Below are 20,126 nucleotides of genomic sequence, written 5' to 3' on the forward strand. Positions count from 1 at the left end.
GGGGGGGGGGGGGGGGGGGGGGGGTAGTTGTTCTCCCAGTCTCTGTCTTCTGGCTGAGGAGGCTGGATTCCCTCAATACAACTAGGCTTGTTATTAAAGACTGAGGCAAAGAAGGCATTAAGCACCTCAGCCTTTTCCTTGTCACTTGTTACCACGTTTCCTCCTGCATCTAGCAGGGGATGGAGACTCTCCCTGATCTTTCGCTACTGACATACTTAAAGAAACATGTCTTGTTATCCTTGATTGCTAAAGCCAGATTAATTTCCAGCTGGGCTTTAGCCCTCCTAATTTCCACCCTGCATAACCTCACAGCATCTTTGTAATCACTGTGAGTGGCTAGCCCCTTCTTCCAAAGGCTGTAAACTCTCCTTTTCTCCCTGAGTTGCAGCCAAAGTTCCCTGTTCAGCTAGGGTGGTGTTCTCTGTCACCAGCTTCTCTTAGAGCACCTGGGGACCGCCTGCTCCTGAGCCATTAAGACTTTCTTCTTAAACAGTGCCCAGCCTTCCTGGACACTTATACCTTTCAGGACCATCTCCCAAGTGATCTTGTCAAGCAGATGCCCAAACAAGATAAAGTCAGCCCTCTGGAAGTCCAGGATGACAGTTCTGCTTCCCTCTCTCCTGGCCTCTCTAAAATTAGAGAGCTCTATTATTTCATGATCGCTGTGTCCTAGTCATCCTCCAACCACCACATCATCTACCAGTCCTTCTCTGTTCAAAGAGGAGATCCAGCAGGGCACCTTCTCTGGTTGGTTCAATCATCAGCTGCATCAGGAAGTTGTCTTCCACACATCCCAGGAATCTCTGGGACTGGTCCCGCTCTGCTGTGTTATATTTCCTGCAGATGTCTGAGAAGTTAAAGTCACCCACAAGAACAAGGGCAAGCGATTGTGAGATTTTACCTAAATGCCTGTAGAATATTTCATCTACCTCTCTGTCCTGGGTGGGTGGCCTATAGTAGACTCCTACTACAACATCTGACCTGTTGGCTTTCCCCCTGATTCTAACTCAGAGACACTCTACCCTGTCTTCACTACACTTGCACTCAAAGCAATCGTAACAGTCCCTAACATACAGCACCACCCCACCGCCTGTCCTTCCTTGTCTGTCCCTCCTAAAGAGCTTGTAGCCATCAGCTGGCACACTCCAGTCATGGGAGACATCCCACCATGTTTCTGTAATAGCCACTACATCATAATTTTCCTTACAGCAGGAGAAATGCTTTAGGTCAATAACTTTAAAAAAAAAAAAGCCAGGAGGAAGGGTATAATCCTTGTAGCAAAATTAATGTTTCAAAAGTTTGATCATAATTTAGTGTGAGAACGTGCAAGTAAAATCACATTTAGCTTTACCTTTGTATATTGTTAAGAGGGGGACAAAAGAACTGCAAGGACATGGAGTAGTGCAAAAGATAGAATCAAACAGCCAACTCCAAACTGAGTGCCCCAGAGTTTGTAGAACAGTCCTAGGGCAGAACTCTGGAGGCACAAGTCCTCTTGTGAACAAGCAGCACAGACCCACTCCCCTGATGTTGCCTGTTGACTGTATAATGCAGAAGGGAGTTAATCAACATCTACTACAACTCTGATTGTGCTTAACCTTACTAAACTGAGCAAAATTACTGGTGTGTGTGTTTATGGGGTGGATGACTACTTTATTTTTTAACTTGATAAAAACAATTTCTTGGTACATTGTGCAAAGCTGTATATACAGGGAAGAGGAAAACCAGCTCTTTAAGAAGTGTACATTAAATGTTTGTATCAAGCTGTTCTGAGTGATAGCTGAGTAAAATAAATGCATCTAGGAAAAGGTTTCAGGAAAGGAAGTTTGCAGTACATTATAGTATCAATAAATACAATTATATCTTGATATGGTTTTGTTTAAAGTATGTTTGAATTTCATCAGCACACAAAATAAACAACTCATTAATAATTTTTCCTAGAAAGAAAAAATTCTATTTTTAATATATCCATTTTCTAGCTGAAAACAAAACCAGCCATGCTAACCAAAAAATGTTTCACCCAAACATGTATAAATTGCACCATGTTGCTTCCACTGTGCTTTATCTCTGAGTAATCTGAATCATTCTTGTGAGGATCTATAACTTCGGGACAAGGTTTTCTGTATACTTTTAACCTGCTCAAAAATAGGTACACCCATAGTATTTTAGCTCTATCTTTCCAAAAGTAATTGTACTTGCTCAAGTACAGAAAGTGCTTGCATTTAGAGGTTTTGAGGAAAAAAAGATCATTTATGTTGGTTTTGATGTACGGTTTTGGTTTTGATACTCTCTATATATATATAAATATAAATATATATTCTATACATAAATCTCCTTACACTTACATTTTTTGAGTTTACAAGGTTCCCCCCTTCTCTCTCACTTACATAGTAACTGAAAACTTCCTCTTGAGATTACTTGAATCTGTTCTCTGCACAGATAATTCATTAATAAGTTTACCAAAGATTTTGTAAACATTTGATGGAATTCAAAGTAATCTGCAACATACAACAGTCCCAGAGACTACTCTATTCCCCCTTCTTTCTCTCCAAATCCTATTTTAAAATGACATCAATTTTCAAGCCCTAAGAAAAATCTCTAAAATGAAACAAGTCATTAGAGATACATGTCATTTGAGATAAGACTGAGTTTCAGTGTGCAAATGTATGGGGCAAGAGCAGATTCATTATCACTAAATTAAAACCCTCACAAGGAAAAGAGTGTTTCTGAATATAAATGTAGGTGCATCCCATGACTCTAGAAGATGTAACTATAATTCTTTGTCTTTTCAAAAAGGTATTATGAATATACTTGAATTACAGTGTCATTAGGGTCTGGGAGCAAACCAGTCACACTGTGTTTGGGTGGAGAAGTCACAGTCTCAGAAATCAAATACTGGAGAAACACTTCTGAGACACAGTCCCTAAATTTCACTAGCTTTTTACAAGCACAATTAACTCGTGTGTGTTACCCAGTGTTCTTCCACATTCTTGGGGGTTCCTCCATCTCTAATGTTTTAGACTAGTAGGAAAAATAGTCTTAAAGCTTTCTTAAAGACTTGAAGCAAGCACCCATTTTATACTTCCTTGGGTGAAAGATGCTGAGAGAGGAAGAAAGAGGTTAAGAAAAGGAAGAGATACAGTCACTCATTATCTTACAGAGGGGCTACAGCTAAGACTGAGGATACAACAGGCTACAGAGAGTGCATCATTCTTAATTCTAGGAGGTATGTAACTAATCCCAATATATCGTTCAGATAAATATTAGAGATTTATTCCCTCAAAACTAAGAGCTATATAGAAACCTTTACAGTTCAGCATCATCTGCTATTCTTCAAACTTTTTCAATGTGTGTGTGTGTTTTCTTTTTGGCATCCTGCTGGTTGGCTTCCTTCTGCTCCTCCTCCAATAAACAGAAACATCTCTTTGAAGGACTGAAACTGTTTATCAGTGCTAAAGCTAGGCAAATTTTTACTTTCCCTCAAACACTGTTGGATGCAGGTTTTGGCATACTCCAAGATAATCAGTGCTTTTCATTTTAATCAGTGTTGATGATCTCACAGCAATTTATGCATTTTAATCAACACAGGTTGTAATCAAAGTAGATTAAGCAGATGAAAAGCCTGCTGGTTTACCAAAGCTTTTCAGCAGTGATCACCAAGGGACATGAGCCCTGAGGTAAGTATTTTAGGGATTAAATAATTTTATATCGGTGTTTCTATGATACTTACCAGGAAGGAGTTCATAGTGAGCACTTTACAGACTAACCTAAATGATTGTATGATTCTAATTATCATAACCTATTTAAGAAAATAAGGATGAATCTAAAAGAGACCGCTTTGGTCAATGATCCTGCTGCCCTACTACTGCAGGCGACTATCTCATTCATAAACTTCCTGAGCTTCATCTCAGAAGTACTAAGATATCACAGTCCTCCCTCTCTGCTCATACAGAAAGTGTCCCTCTGCATTTCCCTGTTTAATTGGTATGAACGAACACACTTAACTTCCAGCTTTCTCAAATTAGTTTGTCCTGTTTACTAGATCTAAGGGTAGCCCTACACTTCCTCTCTTAGTGACTGCAAGATCTAAGTCACCCTTATTGAACATTAATGTCAAGATAGAGAGAACAGGAGACTACAAACTTAAGTGTGAGGAAACAGCAGACAAAACGAAGCGTGAAAGAGTAACAGATATCTGCCCCTCCATTGCTATTACCTTTCCTCTTGGCAGAAAGGCTTTTTTGTTTGCTTGCTTGTTTTTTTAGGTGGCGGAAGGTAGTTGACAACAGTCACCTCTACTTTGCATAACCCTATATCCCTGCACCATTTGGCTCTCTGTAGCAGAAACTAGGTAGTTTTCACTGCCAGTACTGCTTTTCAGGTTTGCTCCAGCAGTATCTGAAAGGGCTGAGAATTTTTCTGAACAGTGACTATCAGAGTATATGATGACACAGCTGTTCTCCTGTGAAAACTAGTCTCAAAAGCAGTACAAGAGAGAGCTCTACAAAAGGAGGAGAGGCAGGCAGGCAGGAAGACTGAAAAATAAAAAGCTGGTCTTTTTGTTCATTCTGTGACAAATCTGTATCCTCAGAAGAAACATGTCATACATTTGATGAGTGCTATACACATGTATTTTTAGCAGGGAATACAGATTTGGATAATGTGTTGAGAGGAGATGGAGCTACAAGTCTGACAACTGTCCCCAGAAGCTTGTATCATTTGTATTAAGAAAGCACAGAAAATCCTCAATCCAAATAAATATCTAGGCTGTCTCACACTTATTCCTCTGTTAGCCCTCAGCACTAAACAAGCTATCACGGAACGAAAAGATCAGCTTAGAATTAGTAAAGAAAATAAAGCAGAAAAAGGAACACAACAGATAGTGGAAAATGAACAAAGACTAAAACTCTGGAAGTTGTCCTCATGTCATCTGAATCTTCTGGACAGCCTCAGTCCTTTAAGAAGATACAGAGGAACAGAAAAAGTACAGGACAAAGATTCTTGTGTGGAAAGACCTTCAGCTTGGAATAACATGCAACTGAGGGTCAACATGAGAGAGGGTTTTTTAAAAAAATCCCAAGCAGCACAGAACAAGTGGGAAATGGCTGTTTATGGAGAAAAAAAAATACCTGTAAAAGGTCAGAAATGCAATAACATGCCACCATTTTTGTCTTACAGAAACACCTGATCATTGCTAAAGGCCGGCACATTTCCTCAGAGAAAAGTCACCACCCTTTTTTTCCATACTCGGGCTCTGCATGGCTGCTGGTGTCATCAGGACACTGGACTAGAGAGGACTTTGACCTCACCTGCAGTTTATATGCTCATGCCATTATCCAAAAATTTGTTCTCTTTATTTTGTGATCAACAAGTGGATTAAAAACACCCTTGGATTTCACTGCTAATGCCCACCTGCAGAGGTCCCAGACCTCACAAACTGTTGACCCAACTCTGGACACAGCAGTGCAGCTGGCAAGCACTAATGAGACTAAATATCAGAAAATCAGAAAATGCAATTATTAAATTGCTGAACCTTTTACTAACAGCCTCACTGTTTAATCTCAGTACATTATCAGATATGCAAAAAAAAATTCCTAAATCCCAAATAATTAAACACGCAACATGTTTCCATACTTCTGCATGAATAGCCTTAGCCTTTTAACCAAACCTGCAGGGCTTCTAAACACTTATAACTCTTTTACAGATGTTTGAAATCATCATGTTCAAGCATTCTTGGTAAAAGAGCTTCTAAAGGTACTCGATACAAGTTAATCTGACCAAAGCATCTTTAAAAGAAGGACCCTTACACCTAGGCTGTGGTCAAATTAATAAAAGGCAAGCCACATGTATTACACATTTCCTGGCAGCTCTACCTCAAACCTCTCACCACCAAGCAACCTCTTTGCTTTTCGTCATGCTTATTTCTTTCTTCCAGCCTTACGTTGTTACTTTTCTTCCCTTGTCTACACATCGCTTTCATGCAAGACACTACCTATCAAGAGTCAAGAATTAAACTAGCAGCTTTCATAGAGCTCCTCACTGTGTACTTCTGTATTTGCACACAATAACCCGTACAGTTGAATGTGGAAAGAACGTGAAGTTCATGCTAACAGCAAAGCAGCACTAAACATCATGAATGTGCTTAAGAACTATAAAAGGGCTAGAATAGAAACTTCTTGTTCCCTCTCCCAGCAAGAATATCAATGGGCACCATATAGTATGTGCAATGCACACATTAATTCTCTCCACACTGCTGTTTTTGACTAAAACCAAAGCAATTCTATGATGAAATTGGACACATGGTACACACACTGCCTAAAATCTGGCTCCCTTTATCATCTCTTAAATTAATTATAGTGAATTAATTACCTAGCAGACTTGAGGATCAGCTTAACTTAATTCATGCATACAGTTTTCAAAGAGACAAGCAACAGTCCCACAGGCTCCTGCAGTGCCCTTTGGCATTCCACACTCACTTCTCAAGCACTGTGGTCTGCAGTACAACAGTGTTATAGCCAGGATGAACACAGACTGAAATGCTATAGGAGCTATTGAATGTCTTTCATTAAAGCTGACAGGTGAAGGATCAGCATTTCATCAAGATTTTCTTTTAATACTATGCTTATATGATTCTTAACACATCACATAGAATATTCCAACACTGATCTCCAGATACATCAACTGCACAGCAGCTTCCTCAGAAAAAATCTCCTGCGCAAACAGATTCATGTAACAGAAGTTTCTTGGCTAAAACTTAACCACAAACAACACTCCTTTTTTTTTTTTTTTTTTTTTTTTTTTTTTTTTTTTTAGACAGAATCTTGGATCTAAAATGCAACATAACCATCATGGAACATGTCAGACAGGGAAAGCTCTCCAAGGAGACAGTGAAAGATGAGAACAGGCTTCCTCTTCTTCCTACAGCTCAATACTCAGTATCACTTTACTGTCACTTCACAGTGCTTTAACCAAAACCTGAGTAAAGGCTAAATGCAGCACAAATCCTAAAAACAGCACACAAGCAGGAAGCCCAGAAATGCAAAGTCCCAAGCACTGCGCCTTCCACTCATTCAAACTTTAAATCCTACCTCTTTCTATTTCCATTACTCACTCTCCCCAAAGGCTGCAACTGTAGATGCAGTGAACACGGTGCTCTTCCCTTCTCCAGTAAACAATACTTTTCCTCACATTAACACTGAATCAGGAATATAATTTTATTTCCATTGTCTCACAGTTGAGGATCCTGTTTACCAAAGTATCTTCCTGATAAGCACTTTGCAGTATTTTTGGACGCACTTTATTTTTCAGTATATCATGGCTAAGTCATTAAAATGTCGGAATTTGGATGCTGTGGTTACATTTGACTTCAATTGTGGACAAATAACAGGCTTTCATACATTTGACAGTACTTAGTAAAATGACTCATGCTGCATCATTTCAAGTAAAACATTAGAAGTGGAAAACACTTGTCACCATTTGCTAGGAAGGAAGTTGCAGGCATGTGGTAGAAGAACTGCTGCAAAGAAGAAGCTGTCATGCTAACCTGTTAGTGGATCCATTGTAGCAGTAGTTTGGAAGGAAATCATAATTGAGTTCCCAAAAGACATGAAGAGTGATTCGTCCATAAGGGGCTGACACATTGTGATTGGCTTCTCTGAACATGGCATCAAAGCTGTCCAAGGTCATATATCTACTCAGAAGCTTGTGAGTCATTTTGTTTATCTCTATCAAGCCATCCAGCTCCTACAAAGAAACAAGAAGAAAGAAAGAGAAACCCAGAAGTACATCAATAACCTTGACTGAATAGAAGACTAAAAAGCAGCCAAAATGAACAACTGACTGTCCCCCAGTCTCTTATTATAATGATAAGAGCTGGAAAGAATCAGTGGTCTTGGGATTGTTTTGTAACTTAGCTCCCACCAAAATTCTCTGAGACTTTAAGAGTATTTAATAAAATCGGTCCACACTGCAGATGGGTCTCAAACACAGATCTGTGCAAACTTTTCTTCCATTGAGCAAAAGTTAAAACTCCAACATTTAAATGGCACCAGACATAAGCAAAGAAGAATCTTCTGCATTTCCTACTTTACAAGCTATCACAAAGTAATTTCTGCTCAGCAGGGCAACTGGTGAACTAACTTCTGTAGCCATACTGGTAGGAATAACATCACATTTATGTGTCTGAAGAACAGCAGAACTTACTGATAAGTTCAGCTATTAGTATCAGTTTCTCATTGAGGAAACCAAGCAGTTTTCAGCAGAAATTTTGCATTAAAAAAAAAAAAAAAAAAAGAGGGACAAAACCTTAGCCCTACCACTTTCTAACTCAAGAAAGATTGAGACCCTGTGAACTAAGAAACACATAATCAGTGGTTTCTGTTCACCTAGCCACTAAGAAAGTCCTGCACATAAAGAAAAACTACATTTCAGTAATTCAAAGGTTATAACACCAAGCACTGAAAAATCAAGAGGCTCTATGGCCTTAGTATTTGATTTATCTTCAGTAAAGAATGAAATTAAATCAAGGTTGTTAACTGCATGACAAAATATTACTGATAAAAAACATTACAGAAAGACCAGTGGTAAACTTTCTTGTGTAACTTCTAATTTATTTTTCATTCCAGCAGAACTGTTTATGATATTTTTTTTGTTGACTGCATATCTACTTGTCAAATTCACGCTGTCTAGAAATAAAATTTGGTTTTTAGCATTTTTATCAGGAGACTAACTCAAAGACACCTCAACATTGCACAGATGCTCTTCTTTCACAGGAACAATTTAGACATTGTTCCTCCACACAAAGATATTTTTGTCAGGCTATAAAACCAAGCTGCCTGGGTAAAAAACCCTCATTTTGATTCTACCAGACACCAGGGTGTTTTGTTTTGGTCTGCAATTTATCTATAAGCACAGACAGAAGTGGGCATTTACAAAAATTCAAATCACAAGAATGCTCATTTTCATGGTTTCCTCATGGCTCCTAGTGTATGCCTTCTCTACAGGTGATGTTTACACCGTAGTCCCAAGGGCATGGTTGCAGCAGGTTTATTTCTTTTCTGGGCAAGGAAAGAATAACATTCTCAGTCTCAACAGGACTGGGACTTGCATGATCCCATATAGGGCAGCATACTCCAGAGTACTGCATCAGGTCAGGCCAAAGCACTGTTTGAAAAGAGATGTAGGTTAAGGTATGGGAAAAAAAAAAAAAAAATCTTAGCACATCAGAATTAATAAAGTCCACAGTATACTACAATGGCAACAGATGATTTGCCAGTATAATTTATGATGTTGCTGGAGGTGACTAAGAGAATGCCTTTTCCAATACTAAGCTGCTTCTCTTGGTATGAGGTTTTGTTAACCTAGACTTTGTAAACCAGACAAACTTACAGAAAAATTAAAACAAAACATCAGAGGGAAAAAAGCTGTTATTTTTCTATAAGACTGCTTAAAAGTGTTTCTCATTTACGCATATTTAACTAAGGTTAGGATGAAACAAGTTTGCCTGCTAGTCATTCAGCCTTTTCTCCTGTCAGGAGTGACTGTACAACTATTTGCTGAAGAATACTTAGAGGACTTCTAGCAAAGCCTGAGAAAAATTTTTTGCTTCTGCCATTATAAAGCAAATGCAGATTTATAATGGGAAGAAAAAAAAAAAAGGCTAGTTGTCTATCATTCTTGATGCAAATAAAAGAAATAAAAATTAAATTAATATTAATTAAAACAAACTAGGATCTAGACCCCAACTGCAGTGTTAGTACTCCAGCAAAACTGCAACATAACACTCACCACAATGGAAGTCAAATCCTCACTTTCAAATCGACCAATTGCCAGTTCCATTGACCTGTACATGGCTGCTGAAATCCGCTGAGTGATCAGTCGGTTCAGGTCAATCGACCTACCAAGAAGCTAAAGAAAAACACACAAAAAAGTTTTGAACTGAAATTCAAATTACAAGACAAGCTGCAGAAGGACTATGAGACTCCACAGATTAAGAGACTCTCACGTGGTGAACCTGCATTCCAAACACACAGAAACAAAGCAGATGGACAAAATTTATAAATTCATGAACAAATGAGGTACTACAACTTAGATCCCAGTTCTCCCAAGAAGAAGTAAAATCACATGTTGCATTTACATCTAAGTATTTATATCAGCATTTTATGCTTCCATGACATTGTGCCAACAACGTACTGAAAACTGGTGAAAGATATTACCAGGAAGACAAGGCTACCACACATGACATTTCTATTTGGCTTGTGTTTGCTTAACTGCAACAGACATTTGCATTAAAACAGGATCTTCAAAGTGTTTTTTTTTAAATTTGCTCCTTCATATGACAAAAAGCTGATTTCAAATGTCAGTTATGCCACTTAGATGACAGAACATAAAGCACAGAAAGAGTTTTATATACCTATATAAATCAACACCATTGGAAAAATGCCAAGCAACTCAAATTACAACAGGGTATGAGTTAACTCACTTGGACATGTCTCTGTTTCAGTAGCGTCTCATAGCGGTTGGACTGTAGCAACTGAATGGTTGCTCCCTGATTCTTGCATTCTGATCGTAATCGTTTATCCAGAAGTAGGCTATTAAGAAAGGAAAAAAAACCACTTAAGTATATTGGACAACAAAGCAGAGCAGAAATGCATGAATAAAAGTTCTCACTACTGGAATAGCTACCTGCCAGCCATTGCCTTGTAGTATGCAAATATTTGGTCTGCCAGCTTGTAGACAAATTGGTCAAAACATAGGTTTACCTTGAGGGAAAAAACCAATGTGTGTTTAGAGATACTTAAAAGAGAGGAGTTTATCCAAGACCTCCCACCGTTTATCAAACATGATTAAGAAAGTTAATGCATCCAAATTTCCCAGCACAAAAGATGACATTCAGTCTTCTGCATTAATGCGAAGTGTTTTGCACATGTCTACAGGTTTCCTCACAACATATCATCCAACCAGTTATCCATCTTCTGGTCTTCATTCTCAGTTTGTTTATGATCTCCAACTGTTCTCAATCTCTTATAATAGGTCTCGGCTTTAGCATCATTTTCACATTCAGGTACAGACTATTTTTCTCCAGTAAGTAAGATAACTTTACCTCTGCCTCAATCTCATCATAGAGGAACTGCTTCTTAAATTTAGTAAGTGCATAATGAGCACTGTCATTATAAAGGTCCAAAGAATACAGAACATACCTGAATGAAAAGGAAGAAAATAAAAATGAGTTACATGTCTATAGAAATTATGATTCTTTAGGATGGGTGCAGTCAAGACACTGTAAGCCAGACAATATTGTAACCTACATATGGTTCAGGCAAACTGGATCATTTGTTTTGTTTGAGTTTATATGAAAACTATCACAATTTCTGCTTTAAGAAAGTCTTGTGCTAGTTCAGGAAACTGTATAAGTCTGCAGTCTGAAGCTTGTTTTCTAGATGTAGCTTTCCATCAAAAGGGAACTCTGTTTTTACCACTATGCATTATATTGACATCTTTGAGCGGTAAGGAAGAACAACTCACTCAGGGAGCAATATATTTGCTGGTGCAATGATACTTCTATGAAAGGTTTTGTATTTCATTTATTCACTTCAAAAAGAAAACTTTGAGAATCTGGAAAATGGCAAATGTAAGAGGAAAATTTTATAAAGGTTTAGAATACCTTCTCAGTTACTGCTTGATAAAACCAATTAAAGCAGTAACATTATAATAATAAGAATAATCATTCAGTGGAAGACCACAAGTACATCTTACTCCATCATCGATGCCTCTTTGGTCTCCAAAATATGGTCCGTCAGAATCCAAGGCATGGACATCTCAATGGGAAACTGGATTCTTCTGCCCATGGTCAGCTCCAAGAAGAATTCCCTGAACCACAGCTGGGACAGATCACAGCATTGCTGCAAGGTTTCTTTCAGAATAAATAAGGAAGAATTACACTTCTTATGGAAATACATTAGGAACAATACAACTGTGATTCTGATGATGCAATGTGAAACAAAAAAAGCAGGCGTGAGTCACTAGAGCTATACATAGGCCAAATATGTAAACCAAATTCAAAACGCAAAGCCCATGACTTTTTCGGAGTTTTGAACTCCATGTTGGCCCCTGAAGTGGTGCCTTATTACAGAAAAAAGCGTGGAAGTGGACCAGACTACCAGTTAAACTGAAAAACTATGTACACCAATAAAGTGGGATTTTGTTTAATTTCTTAGTTGGGGGCTGAGAAATCCATATACTGAGCTTGGGAAGCAGCAGGTGAAGGAGACAAAATTGTACCGGATCCACCAGTACCATCTCTCCCTCTGGAGGACTGAATCGCTCCACACATTCCTGTTGATTAGATGGGCAGGAAACGACAGACAGACACATGAAGGAGGGATTAAAACAAAAAGTTTCTAAGGCTGCTGTCAGTGGTGCAGAGGTGTGCTTCCCACCTCTCCAGAAAACCCTTAGCACAAGCCTTCTTTTGCAGAAGGCTTGAGATGCAGAACAGGAATGAACTTTTTACATTAAGATCTTCTGAAGACCTGCAGTGGTGTTCCCCAGTAGCATTATAACCAACATTAACAGGTTCCCCATTCTCTGAGGGTAAAGGAGTCCAGTAGCAAAACAAAAATGAAAGACAACACAGCATGGTGATGACAAGGACTAGATACATTCAATGTCAGTAGGTGAATTCTTTAGGACAGCATGTTTCCGATTACAATTAACCGAATAGTAAAAGCAGTGAAATGACATCAAATTTACCACAACAGAATTTGTTTCCTCTGTACTTAAAACAAAACAAAAAAATCCCCCAAAAACAAAACACAAAAACTACTTCCTTTTTAAAATTTCAATGTGTATAGACTTATCTGTCCCTTGTTTATATAAATACGTACATAAAAAAAATAGAAAAGGGAGGTAACAGTATGAAATTTGACGCATTATAAACAAATGTATAACAAGTCAAAATAAAAATCCCACCACAATACTGAATATCATGTCTCAGAAAAAGTTTGGACAGACCAAGGCTCTTGATAAATAAACGAAAGGTAAGTTGACTTAGGCAATCGGAAACATTTTCCAGGTCGTGTTAGAGGTGTTAGGACATGCTAAGCTGGACACTGATCATCTACATATCTTACCACTGAAATTTATCAAATGAGTGTAGAAGAAAGACTCGCGATGGAATTTTTCTATGTCCAATATGGTGGGCCCCTCAAGGCTACTTCTCAAGGTTTTCTTGGAACCACTTTTGTCAGCAATGAGGGACTCTAACATAGTTCTCACCATGTAAAGCTGTATCATTAAAGGAAACAATTATGGTGGAAAAGGGGGGAAAAAAGGAAAATACACATGGTACATTAGTTGAGCAACACTGAGAATTACTATCAGTAAGCGACTGCTCCACTTCAAATTGAAAACTGGCACTGTGTGGGTAAAAGCCTTTCAGGCGAGAGGAACAGATGCAACGCTAGCCTACGCACCAGCACAAATGCCTACCCAGGCCAAGGGGACCTCCACTGACACTTAGCAGCAGACCATTTGCAGTGGAACAGTTCACATCACCACAAAAAGTAAAAATAATAAGTAATGTCTTACCACCAAAGTTTAAAAGAGGCGGATAGATGTAGGACTGCCTCAGAAACTTGTGTGTCACATGCAATAGCTTTTCCAATCCCAGAGACTTGAGCTGCTTCAACAGCTCAGCAGAGTTTAAGGACTCTGTCATAGTGCGAACCATGTAGAGCTAAAAACCAACAGACAGGGGCAGGCAGGGGAGAGAGAATCCGTTAATAAAAACACGTGGGTAAATAAGGAAGGGGAAACAGAAGCAGAGAAAACGTGTTAGTTTGTTAAAAATGAAAAGCAGCACAGTAAGCATGCAGAGGAGGACATACAGAAAGGTTTCTTTGTTCAGAATAATCACTGCAATTTGGTGATCCCTCAAGTGAAGGAAGAAGTTCCCGCTCATTTTAGAGGATGCTCAGAGAGCCATTATCTTCTCAAATGATTTTGCAAAGATTTCAAATTCATTTGAAAGATTACCAATTCATACACAGCCATTTTAGAGCTGCATGAAACTGAGAAAAACCTATCCAAAATCAATATATTTGACCTCCCTTCCTCCTGTCAGCCAAGACAGATAAGTGTGCCAGCCCAAGAGCAGAAAAAGCAGACAGAAGTGTGTACGCTAAACAGCCGGTTGCAGACAGTGAAACAAAGCCCTTAAACATACCAAGCACAGGAGAAGCACACTGGTGGTGATATTTAATTTTCTTCCCCCAGAAAATTGGAAATCAAACCATTTTTTTCCAATTCCCAAACCAAAATCTTCATTAAACCCATCCTACCACAATTGAAGCAACTTTTTATTACCCAAGATTATTTTCCATACATGCTCTCTTCCCCACAGATTTTGGGTATTAAAAGATTGTCTTTACAAACCACAGTTGCCTTCAATTTTTCACTCAAAGTGTTCAGTACCTCATTTTCTCAGATGAGCTATGAATATTAGACCATACACTCTCCAAACAAATCCACAAAGAAAATAAAAAAGACAATTATATGGAGATAACAAGAAGGGGCAGCTAGGTATGGGATTCATTGACTACCACAGAAAACACACTTGAAATATCTCTTGGTTTAGTGGCAGTGGCAGATTAAATAGATTTTAGGGAGCAGTTTTATCATTCATTACTGAACATTAAGAGGGATCTTGTTAGAAGTCAAATACTCTCCATATTTTACAGGCAATCATGTATATTTTAAACATATTTTAAAACTACATAGACATCTACTAAATAATGAGATTTAACAAAAAAAAAAATCCACCAGCCATACGAGAGATGGGAGTCAATCAAGAAAAAATTCAATAGTTCAAAAATATTGTTTAAAATACATCAGGAGCTCAGTGAGAAAATATTTCTTCCCAGAAAACCAAATTAAAGAGATGGAACACTTAGAAAAATTATGCAGAGTAGAAAGTGACAGCAACCCAGAGCATTTTGGTTAAGTATATATAATTTTGCAAATACAAATTGAATCAGAGTAGATTTTTAGCATTTAAAAAAACCAAACCTAAAATTGCAATTTTTAAAATAGTTCAGGCCGGAGAAAAAATATTTCATGCAATAATTGTTGACAGATATCACAACCACCAGACAGGAAAATACCTGAGTGCTGGAGGGTCCCACTGCACGCCTTGGGACTTTGATGTCAAAACCACTTTTGGGGTCCTTCTCTCCCCTTAGAGCTGGATCATTGAACGGCTCGTGACCTGCTTCCCAGTCACAGACTGTCTTTCTGATGGCCTGCAAAACACTGAACACAATTCACACTACTTCAGATCAGTATGCATCCAAACGCACTGATGAGAATTTTTTTTTTTTTTTTTAAACACTCTTCCACAGACAGAGAAACTTTGCAACAACATCTGAGATCTCAGGGTAACTCAGAGCAACCACAAACAATTTTGTCAACAACTTCAAGAATGTCACAGCCACAAAACAATCATTCCACACTGTTTATCAAAAAATGATAGTCCAGAGCCCTTCTCCTCTGTCAGAATAAAGTTGATCTCTGAAACTGGTTTGCCAGAGCAAGAATTCACCTCTGGGATCCTCAGCAAGTGCATCAAGCCATTTTGCTCTCCTAAATCACAAAAAGCAGATTATTCAATCAAATTGATGAAGATTATTAACGAAAGTGAAGAGACGCAACTCTGGCTTGAAATAAAAAGAAGCAGCAGAATTCTTGTTTCCAGCAGAACTCCAGAATTCAGCTGGAATTTATACAAACAGCTTCATACTTCCAACTCCAAATACTGAACTCAGCTTCACATACTTTTCAGAAACACAGCCAGCCATTTGGCATGCTGCATGATCCTTTGGCATGCTGAATGATTAAGCAAATGTCTCCTCCCAGATCTGAGTAAGAAAGTCATGCTTCCCTATCTCATGAAAGTCCCTGGGACAAAAAGACTCTACCTGCAAACTTGGTAATTTGGAATAATTTATTTTTGGCTTATGACAGAATTTTTTGTGTCAGTCAGAGCATTTAGCAATAGCCTAATTAGACAAAGGCTTTCACCTCTAAGATCTTTGCAATGAAACGTGGAAGTAAGAAAACGGTAAACAAATCATGATTAAAAGCAAACAATTAGGGACAAAAATAAGGTCAGGAAATGCCACCGATCAGTGTGAGCAGATGGAGCACTTGAAAAAGAAGAGTAAGGCCAATAAGCCAAAAGCAGCAGAAGCTAAGAAAGAAGGCAGGATGCTGAGACAGCAGAGATAAGACTGGAGTGGGATGTAAACATGAGACACAAGGAGAGGAAACACTGGAATCACAGAACAGGTAGACAGTAACACTCCACAATAAAAATATTAGTCTTGTTTTCAGTATTACAATACTTCTCTTTCCTTAAAATAAACTACAGGGAACACAAGGCTTCCTGCATAGTCCTAAGTGGCTCAAGACAGCCTGGACTCACAGTACCCATGTTGGCAGCCATTTATTTTTGACTTCAGACTTCTTCAACTTCCAATACATATTCAACCAAGCTAACTTTGAATACCAAACAGACTAGTAGGGGAATACAGACTTACAAGAGGCAAAAATTTAGAAGCTGTGCAATTCGGCAACAAATTTAGTAAGGCTTGGGGGACAGAATATAGGAGAAGATGAAAACAAGAATGCTACCTCTGAATGACATTTTTCTTCTTTTTGATGGCTTGTCTTAGCGGCTCTCTAAGTGTAACCTGGGCAAAGTCCTGAAGAGCTGCATAAATGGTATGACGAATAGCATGATTGAAAACACTTTCCATCCTTCCCATCAGCACCTGAAGACCTTTGATCATGGCAATGACCTGCAAAAAATATCTGTGTATTTTTCTTATTTTGTTTAAAAAGCCCTTTTTTAAATACAGAAAGGGAGAAATAGGGAATTAATAAGTTCCAAAAGATAAAAAATAGTTTTCCTGTGGTCCTTCTATGTACTGAATGGAACAAAACATGCTCTTTCAGAGTCAACACAGGGCATGCTGTCTTTTTGCATTGAGTATATAAAATGCTTTGTGAAGAATTAATCTTCAGAAAATCCCTGTCAAAAAAAGATTTATCTTACCTCAACTAAAGCAAACTTCTCCTCACTAGTATAATTGTATCTTGTTGCTCTTTCGTACTCTTCCGCATTGTCAGGACAATCTTTATTAGAATATTTGTCAGTTGGGTGTACCAGTTTCCACGAATACTGCAGTTCATACAGCAGAATTGGGAGAAAAAAAGATGGGGGAGGGGGGGAAAAAAAAGGTCTGAGAAACACAAAACACAGATGGACACAAATAACATGCTTTAAGAAATACTTCAGTATATTCAAGAATATCTGAAAACTAATATTTGGTACTACTCTCAAAACCTACAAAAATTCTGAAACTACTAATGCAAATGCCAAAAAATAATTTGCCTAACAAATTTTCTTGAAAGCCACCGATCCTGTATTAGCTCAAAAAATGCAATTCACACTCAGCAGGTAGCGTACTTCAGGGTATTTTCCACTGAGCAGATGCTAGTGTAGGCAAATTTCTTCTTCACTTAAAAGTATGAGAAACAGAGAGACCTTAGAGCATAACGAAAAAATCCATCACACCCACACACAAAAAAGAGGAACTTCCAACTTGGTGAAATAGTTACGTTTAGAACTCAAAAGACAACTGGAAAACTACACAGTTTTGGAGGTTTTTTAAAATGTTTACTAAGCTTAAAGTATGAAAATAGCTGTATTATCTGTGACACTATCATCCGCATAGCATGCACTTCTCTTAAATACTGCCTTTTCAGTCACTGCAAACACAGCTCAAAATGTTCCTGAGCAGTGCGTCAGGCTGATCTAACATCCATCAGGGTACATCTAGCAAAAAATCCTAGTCACGTTCAAATACAATTTTATCAGTTTGAGTTCAGTGAATAGTAAGGTCTGGTTAATATTACCTTTGCGTGTTAAGATTACAGAGCAATATATATTTGCCTATTATAATGGATTAATACTTGCACCAATTTACCTATGGCAAAGAAGAACATCCCATACTGCAACCTAAGTGCTACAAAGAGGACACTGAGGAAATTATTAAACAAAGATTTAAGTATTTGGGGAGAATTAAGTTGACAGGGTTAAGTTGGATAAAAAAGTTTCAGCATATGTTTGTTATCTGAACATGATGCATGTAACAAGGTTCATGGGTACTGAGTGAATGCAGAAGACAGGTAAATAAGTAGGATATTCCAGATAGCAATAAATTCTCAGTAGGAGGGCAGGGAGAAGGTGAACACGAACTTACACAGGAAGTGCTTAAGGGAATCCACAGAAATCAGAAAGACAAAGAAAAGCATCGATAATAGGCAAAAAAACCCTGCTGTGGTTATCAGAGAAAGTTTGTTCTGGAACTAGGAGGATTAAAACAGAGCTAAGAATGAGATACTTTCTACAGATATATAACAAAATAGGAACATTGTCACCATGAAGAGAGAGCCTGAATGCAGCAATTTGCAATGACAGAAATAAAGGGAGCAAGTCTGAGAGTTGCAGAGGCCAGAAATAGACAACAGCAACCTCTCTTAAGGAGAAAAGAAGAACAAAATTTTCACCATAAAATACACTGTTGATTTAAATAAGAAAAGGACAATACAGGAAAAAGCATGACTCATCTACCAGCTTTGAAAAGAGGCAGTTAAAAATAAGGAGACTGGTTCTCTAGCTATGACCACTGACTGCACTGGATTCACACAATGCAAACGGCTTAACACTCCCTCAGACATCAGAGAAAGAGAATCACAGAATCATCTAGGTTGAAAAAGACCTTGAAGATCATCCAGTGCAACCATTAACCTCACACTGACAGTTCCCAACTACACCATATCCCTCAGCGCTATGTCAACCCGACTCTTAAACACCTCCAGGGATGGGGACTCCACCACCTCCCTGGGCAGCCCCTTCCAACATGTAACAACCCATTCTGGAAAGAAATGCTTCCTAATATCCAGTCTAAACCTTCTCCGGTGAAACTTGAGGCCATTTTACCTCTTGTCCTATTGCTTGTTACTTGGTTAAAGAGGCTCATCCCCAGCTCTCTGCAACCTCCTTTCAGGGAGCTGTAGAGGGCGATGAGGTCTCCCCTCAGCCTCCTCTTCTCCAGACTAAACACCCCCAGTTCCCTCAGCCGCTCCCCGTACGACCTGTGCTCCAGACCCTGCACCAGCTTCGTTGCCCTTCTCTGGACACGCTCGAGTCATTCAATGTCCTTTTTGTAGCGAGGGGCCCAAAACTGAACACAGGAATCGAGGGGCGGCCTCCCCAGTGCCGAGTACAGGGGTCAGATCCCTTCCCTGTCCCTGCTGGCCATGCTAGTGCTGACACAAGCCAGGAAGCCATCGGCCTTCTTGGCCCCCTGGGCACACTGCTGGCTCCTGTTCAGTCAGCTGTCAATCAACACCCCCAGGTCCCTCTCTGACTGGCAGCTCTCCAGCCACTCCTCCCCAAGCCTGTAGCGCTGCTGGGGGTTGTTGTGGCCCAAGGGCAGCCCCCGGCATTTGGCCTTATGGAAACTCCTGCAGTTGGCCTCAGCCCATGGCTCCAGCCTGTCCAGGTCTCTCTGCAGAGCCTCCCTGCCCTCGAGCACATCAACACTCCCACCCAACTGGGTGTCATCTGCAAACTGACTGAGGGTGCACTCGATCCCCTCGTCTAGATCATCAATAAAGATGTTAAACAGGAGTGGCCCCAATACTGAGCCCTGGGGGACACCACTCGTGACCGGCCACCAACTGGATTTAACTCCGTTCACCACAACTCTTTGGGCCCGGCCATCCGGACAGTTTTTAATCCAGTGAAGCATGTGCCCATCCAAGCCGCGAGCAGCCAGTTTCGCCAGGAAAAGCAAGTCTGGCTTCTCTCATACAATACATCATCTGTTTCAACCCCTTCTAGAACATGCTTTGATGCAGGTAAGACATGCAGCTTTTATCTAAGTGTCTGCAGTATAAAAAGGACTCCTGTATATTCCACTTCAATTTCTTCCTTAAGCAGTTTATTACTGGAAAAAAAAAAAGTCACTTTTCTAACAGTCACCTGTTTTTAAAATAAA

The 20,126-nt window shown here is 39.1% G+C and overlaps 1 protein-coding gene across 3 annotated transcripts in view; it reads right to left on the reverse strand.

Annotated features, from left to right (window-relative positions):
- Positions 1-20,126, reverse strand: part of CYFIP1 (cytoplasmic FMR1 interacting protein 1) — a 61,880-nt gene that overhangs the window by 31,476 nt on the left and 10,278 nt on the right. The window contains exons 12-21 of one of the 3 annotated variants that reach the window (XM_026841674.1): positions 17,114-17,239; positions 16,690-16,856; positions 15,162-15,309; positions 13,131-13,284; positions 11,755-11,911; positions 11,102-11,198; positions 10,684-10,760; positions 10,481-10,589; positions 9,787-9,906; positions 7,544-7,743 (exon numbers count right to left, since the gene is read on the reverse strand). In XM_026841674.1, coding sequence (XP_026697475.1) covers positions 7,544-7,743; positions 9,787-9,906; positions 10,481-10,589; positions 10,684-10,760; positions 11,102-11,198; positions 11,755-11,911; positions 13,131-13,284; positions 15,162-15,309; positions 16,690-16,856; positions 17,114-17,239 — 1,355 coding nt within the window. Of the gene's footprint in view, positions 1-7,543; positions 7,744-9,786; positions 9,907-10,480; positions 10,590-10,683; positions 10,761-11,101; positions 11,199-11,754; positions 11,912-13,130; positions 13,285-13,587; positions 13,736-15,161; positions 15,310-16,689; positions 16,857-17,113; positions 17,240-20,126 lie in introns of those variants that run through there. The other 2 variants (XM_026841683.1, XM_026841688.1) reach the window with 2 other exon arrangements.

Source organism: Athene cunicularia (genome assembly GCF_003259725.1).
Source record: "Athene cunicularia isolate RWA chromosome 1 unlocalized genomic scaffold, athCun1 chr1_part1, whole genome shotgun sequence".
Classification (NCBI taxonomy): Eukaryota; Metazoa; Chordata; class Aves; order Strigiformes; family Strigidae; genus Athene; species Athene cunicularia.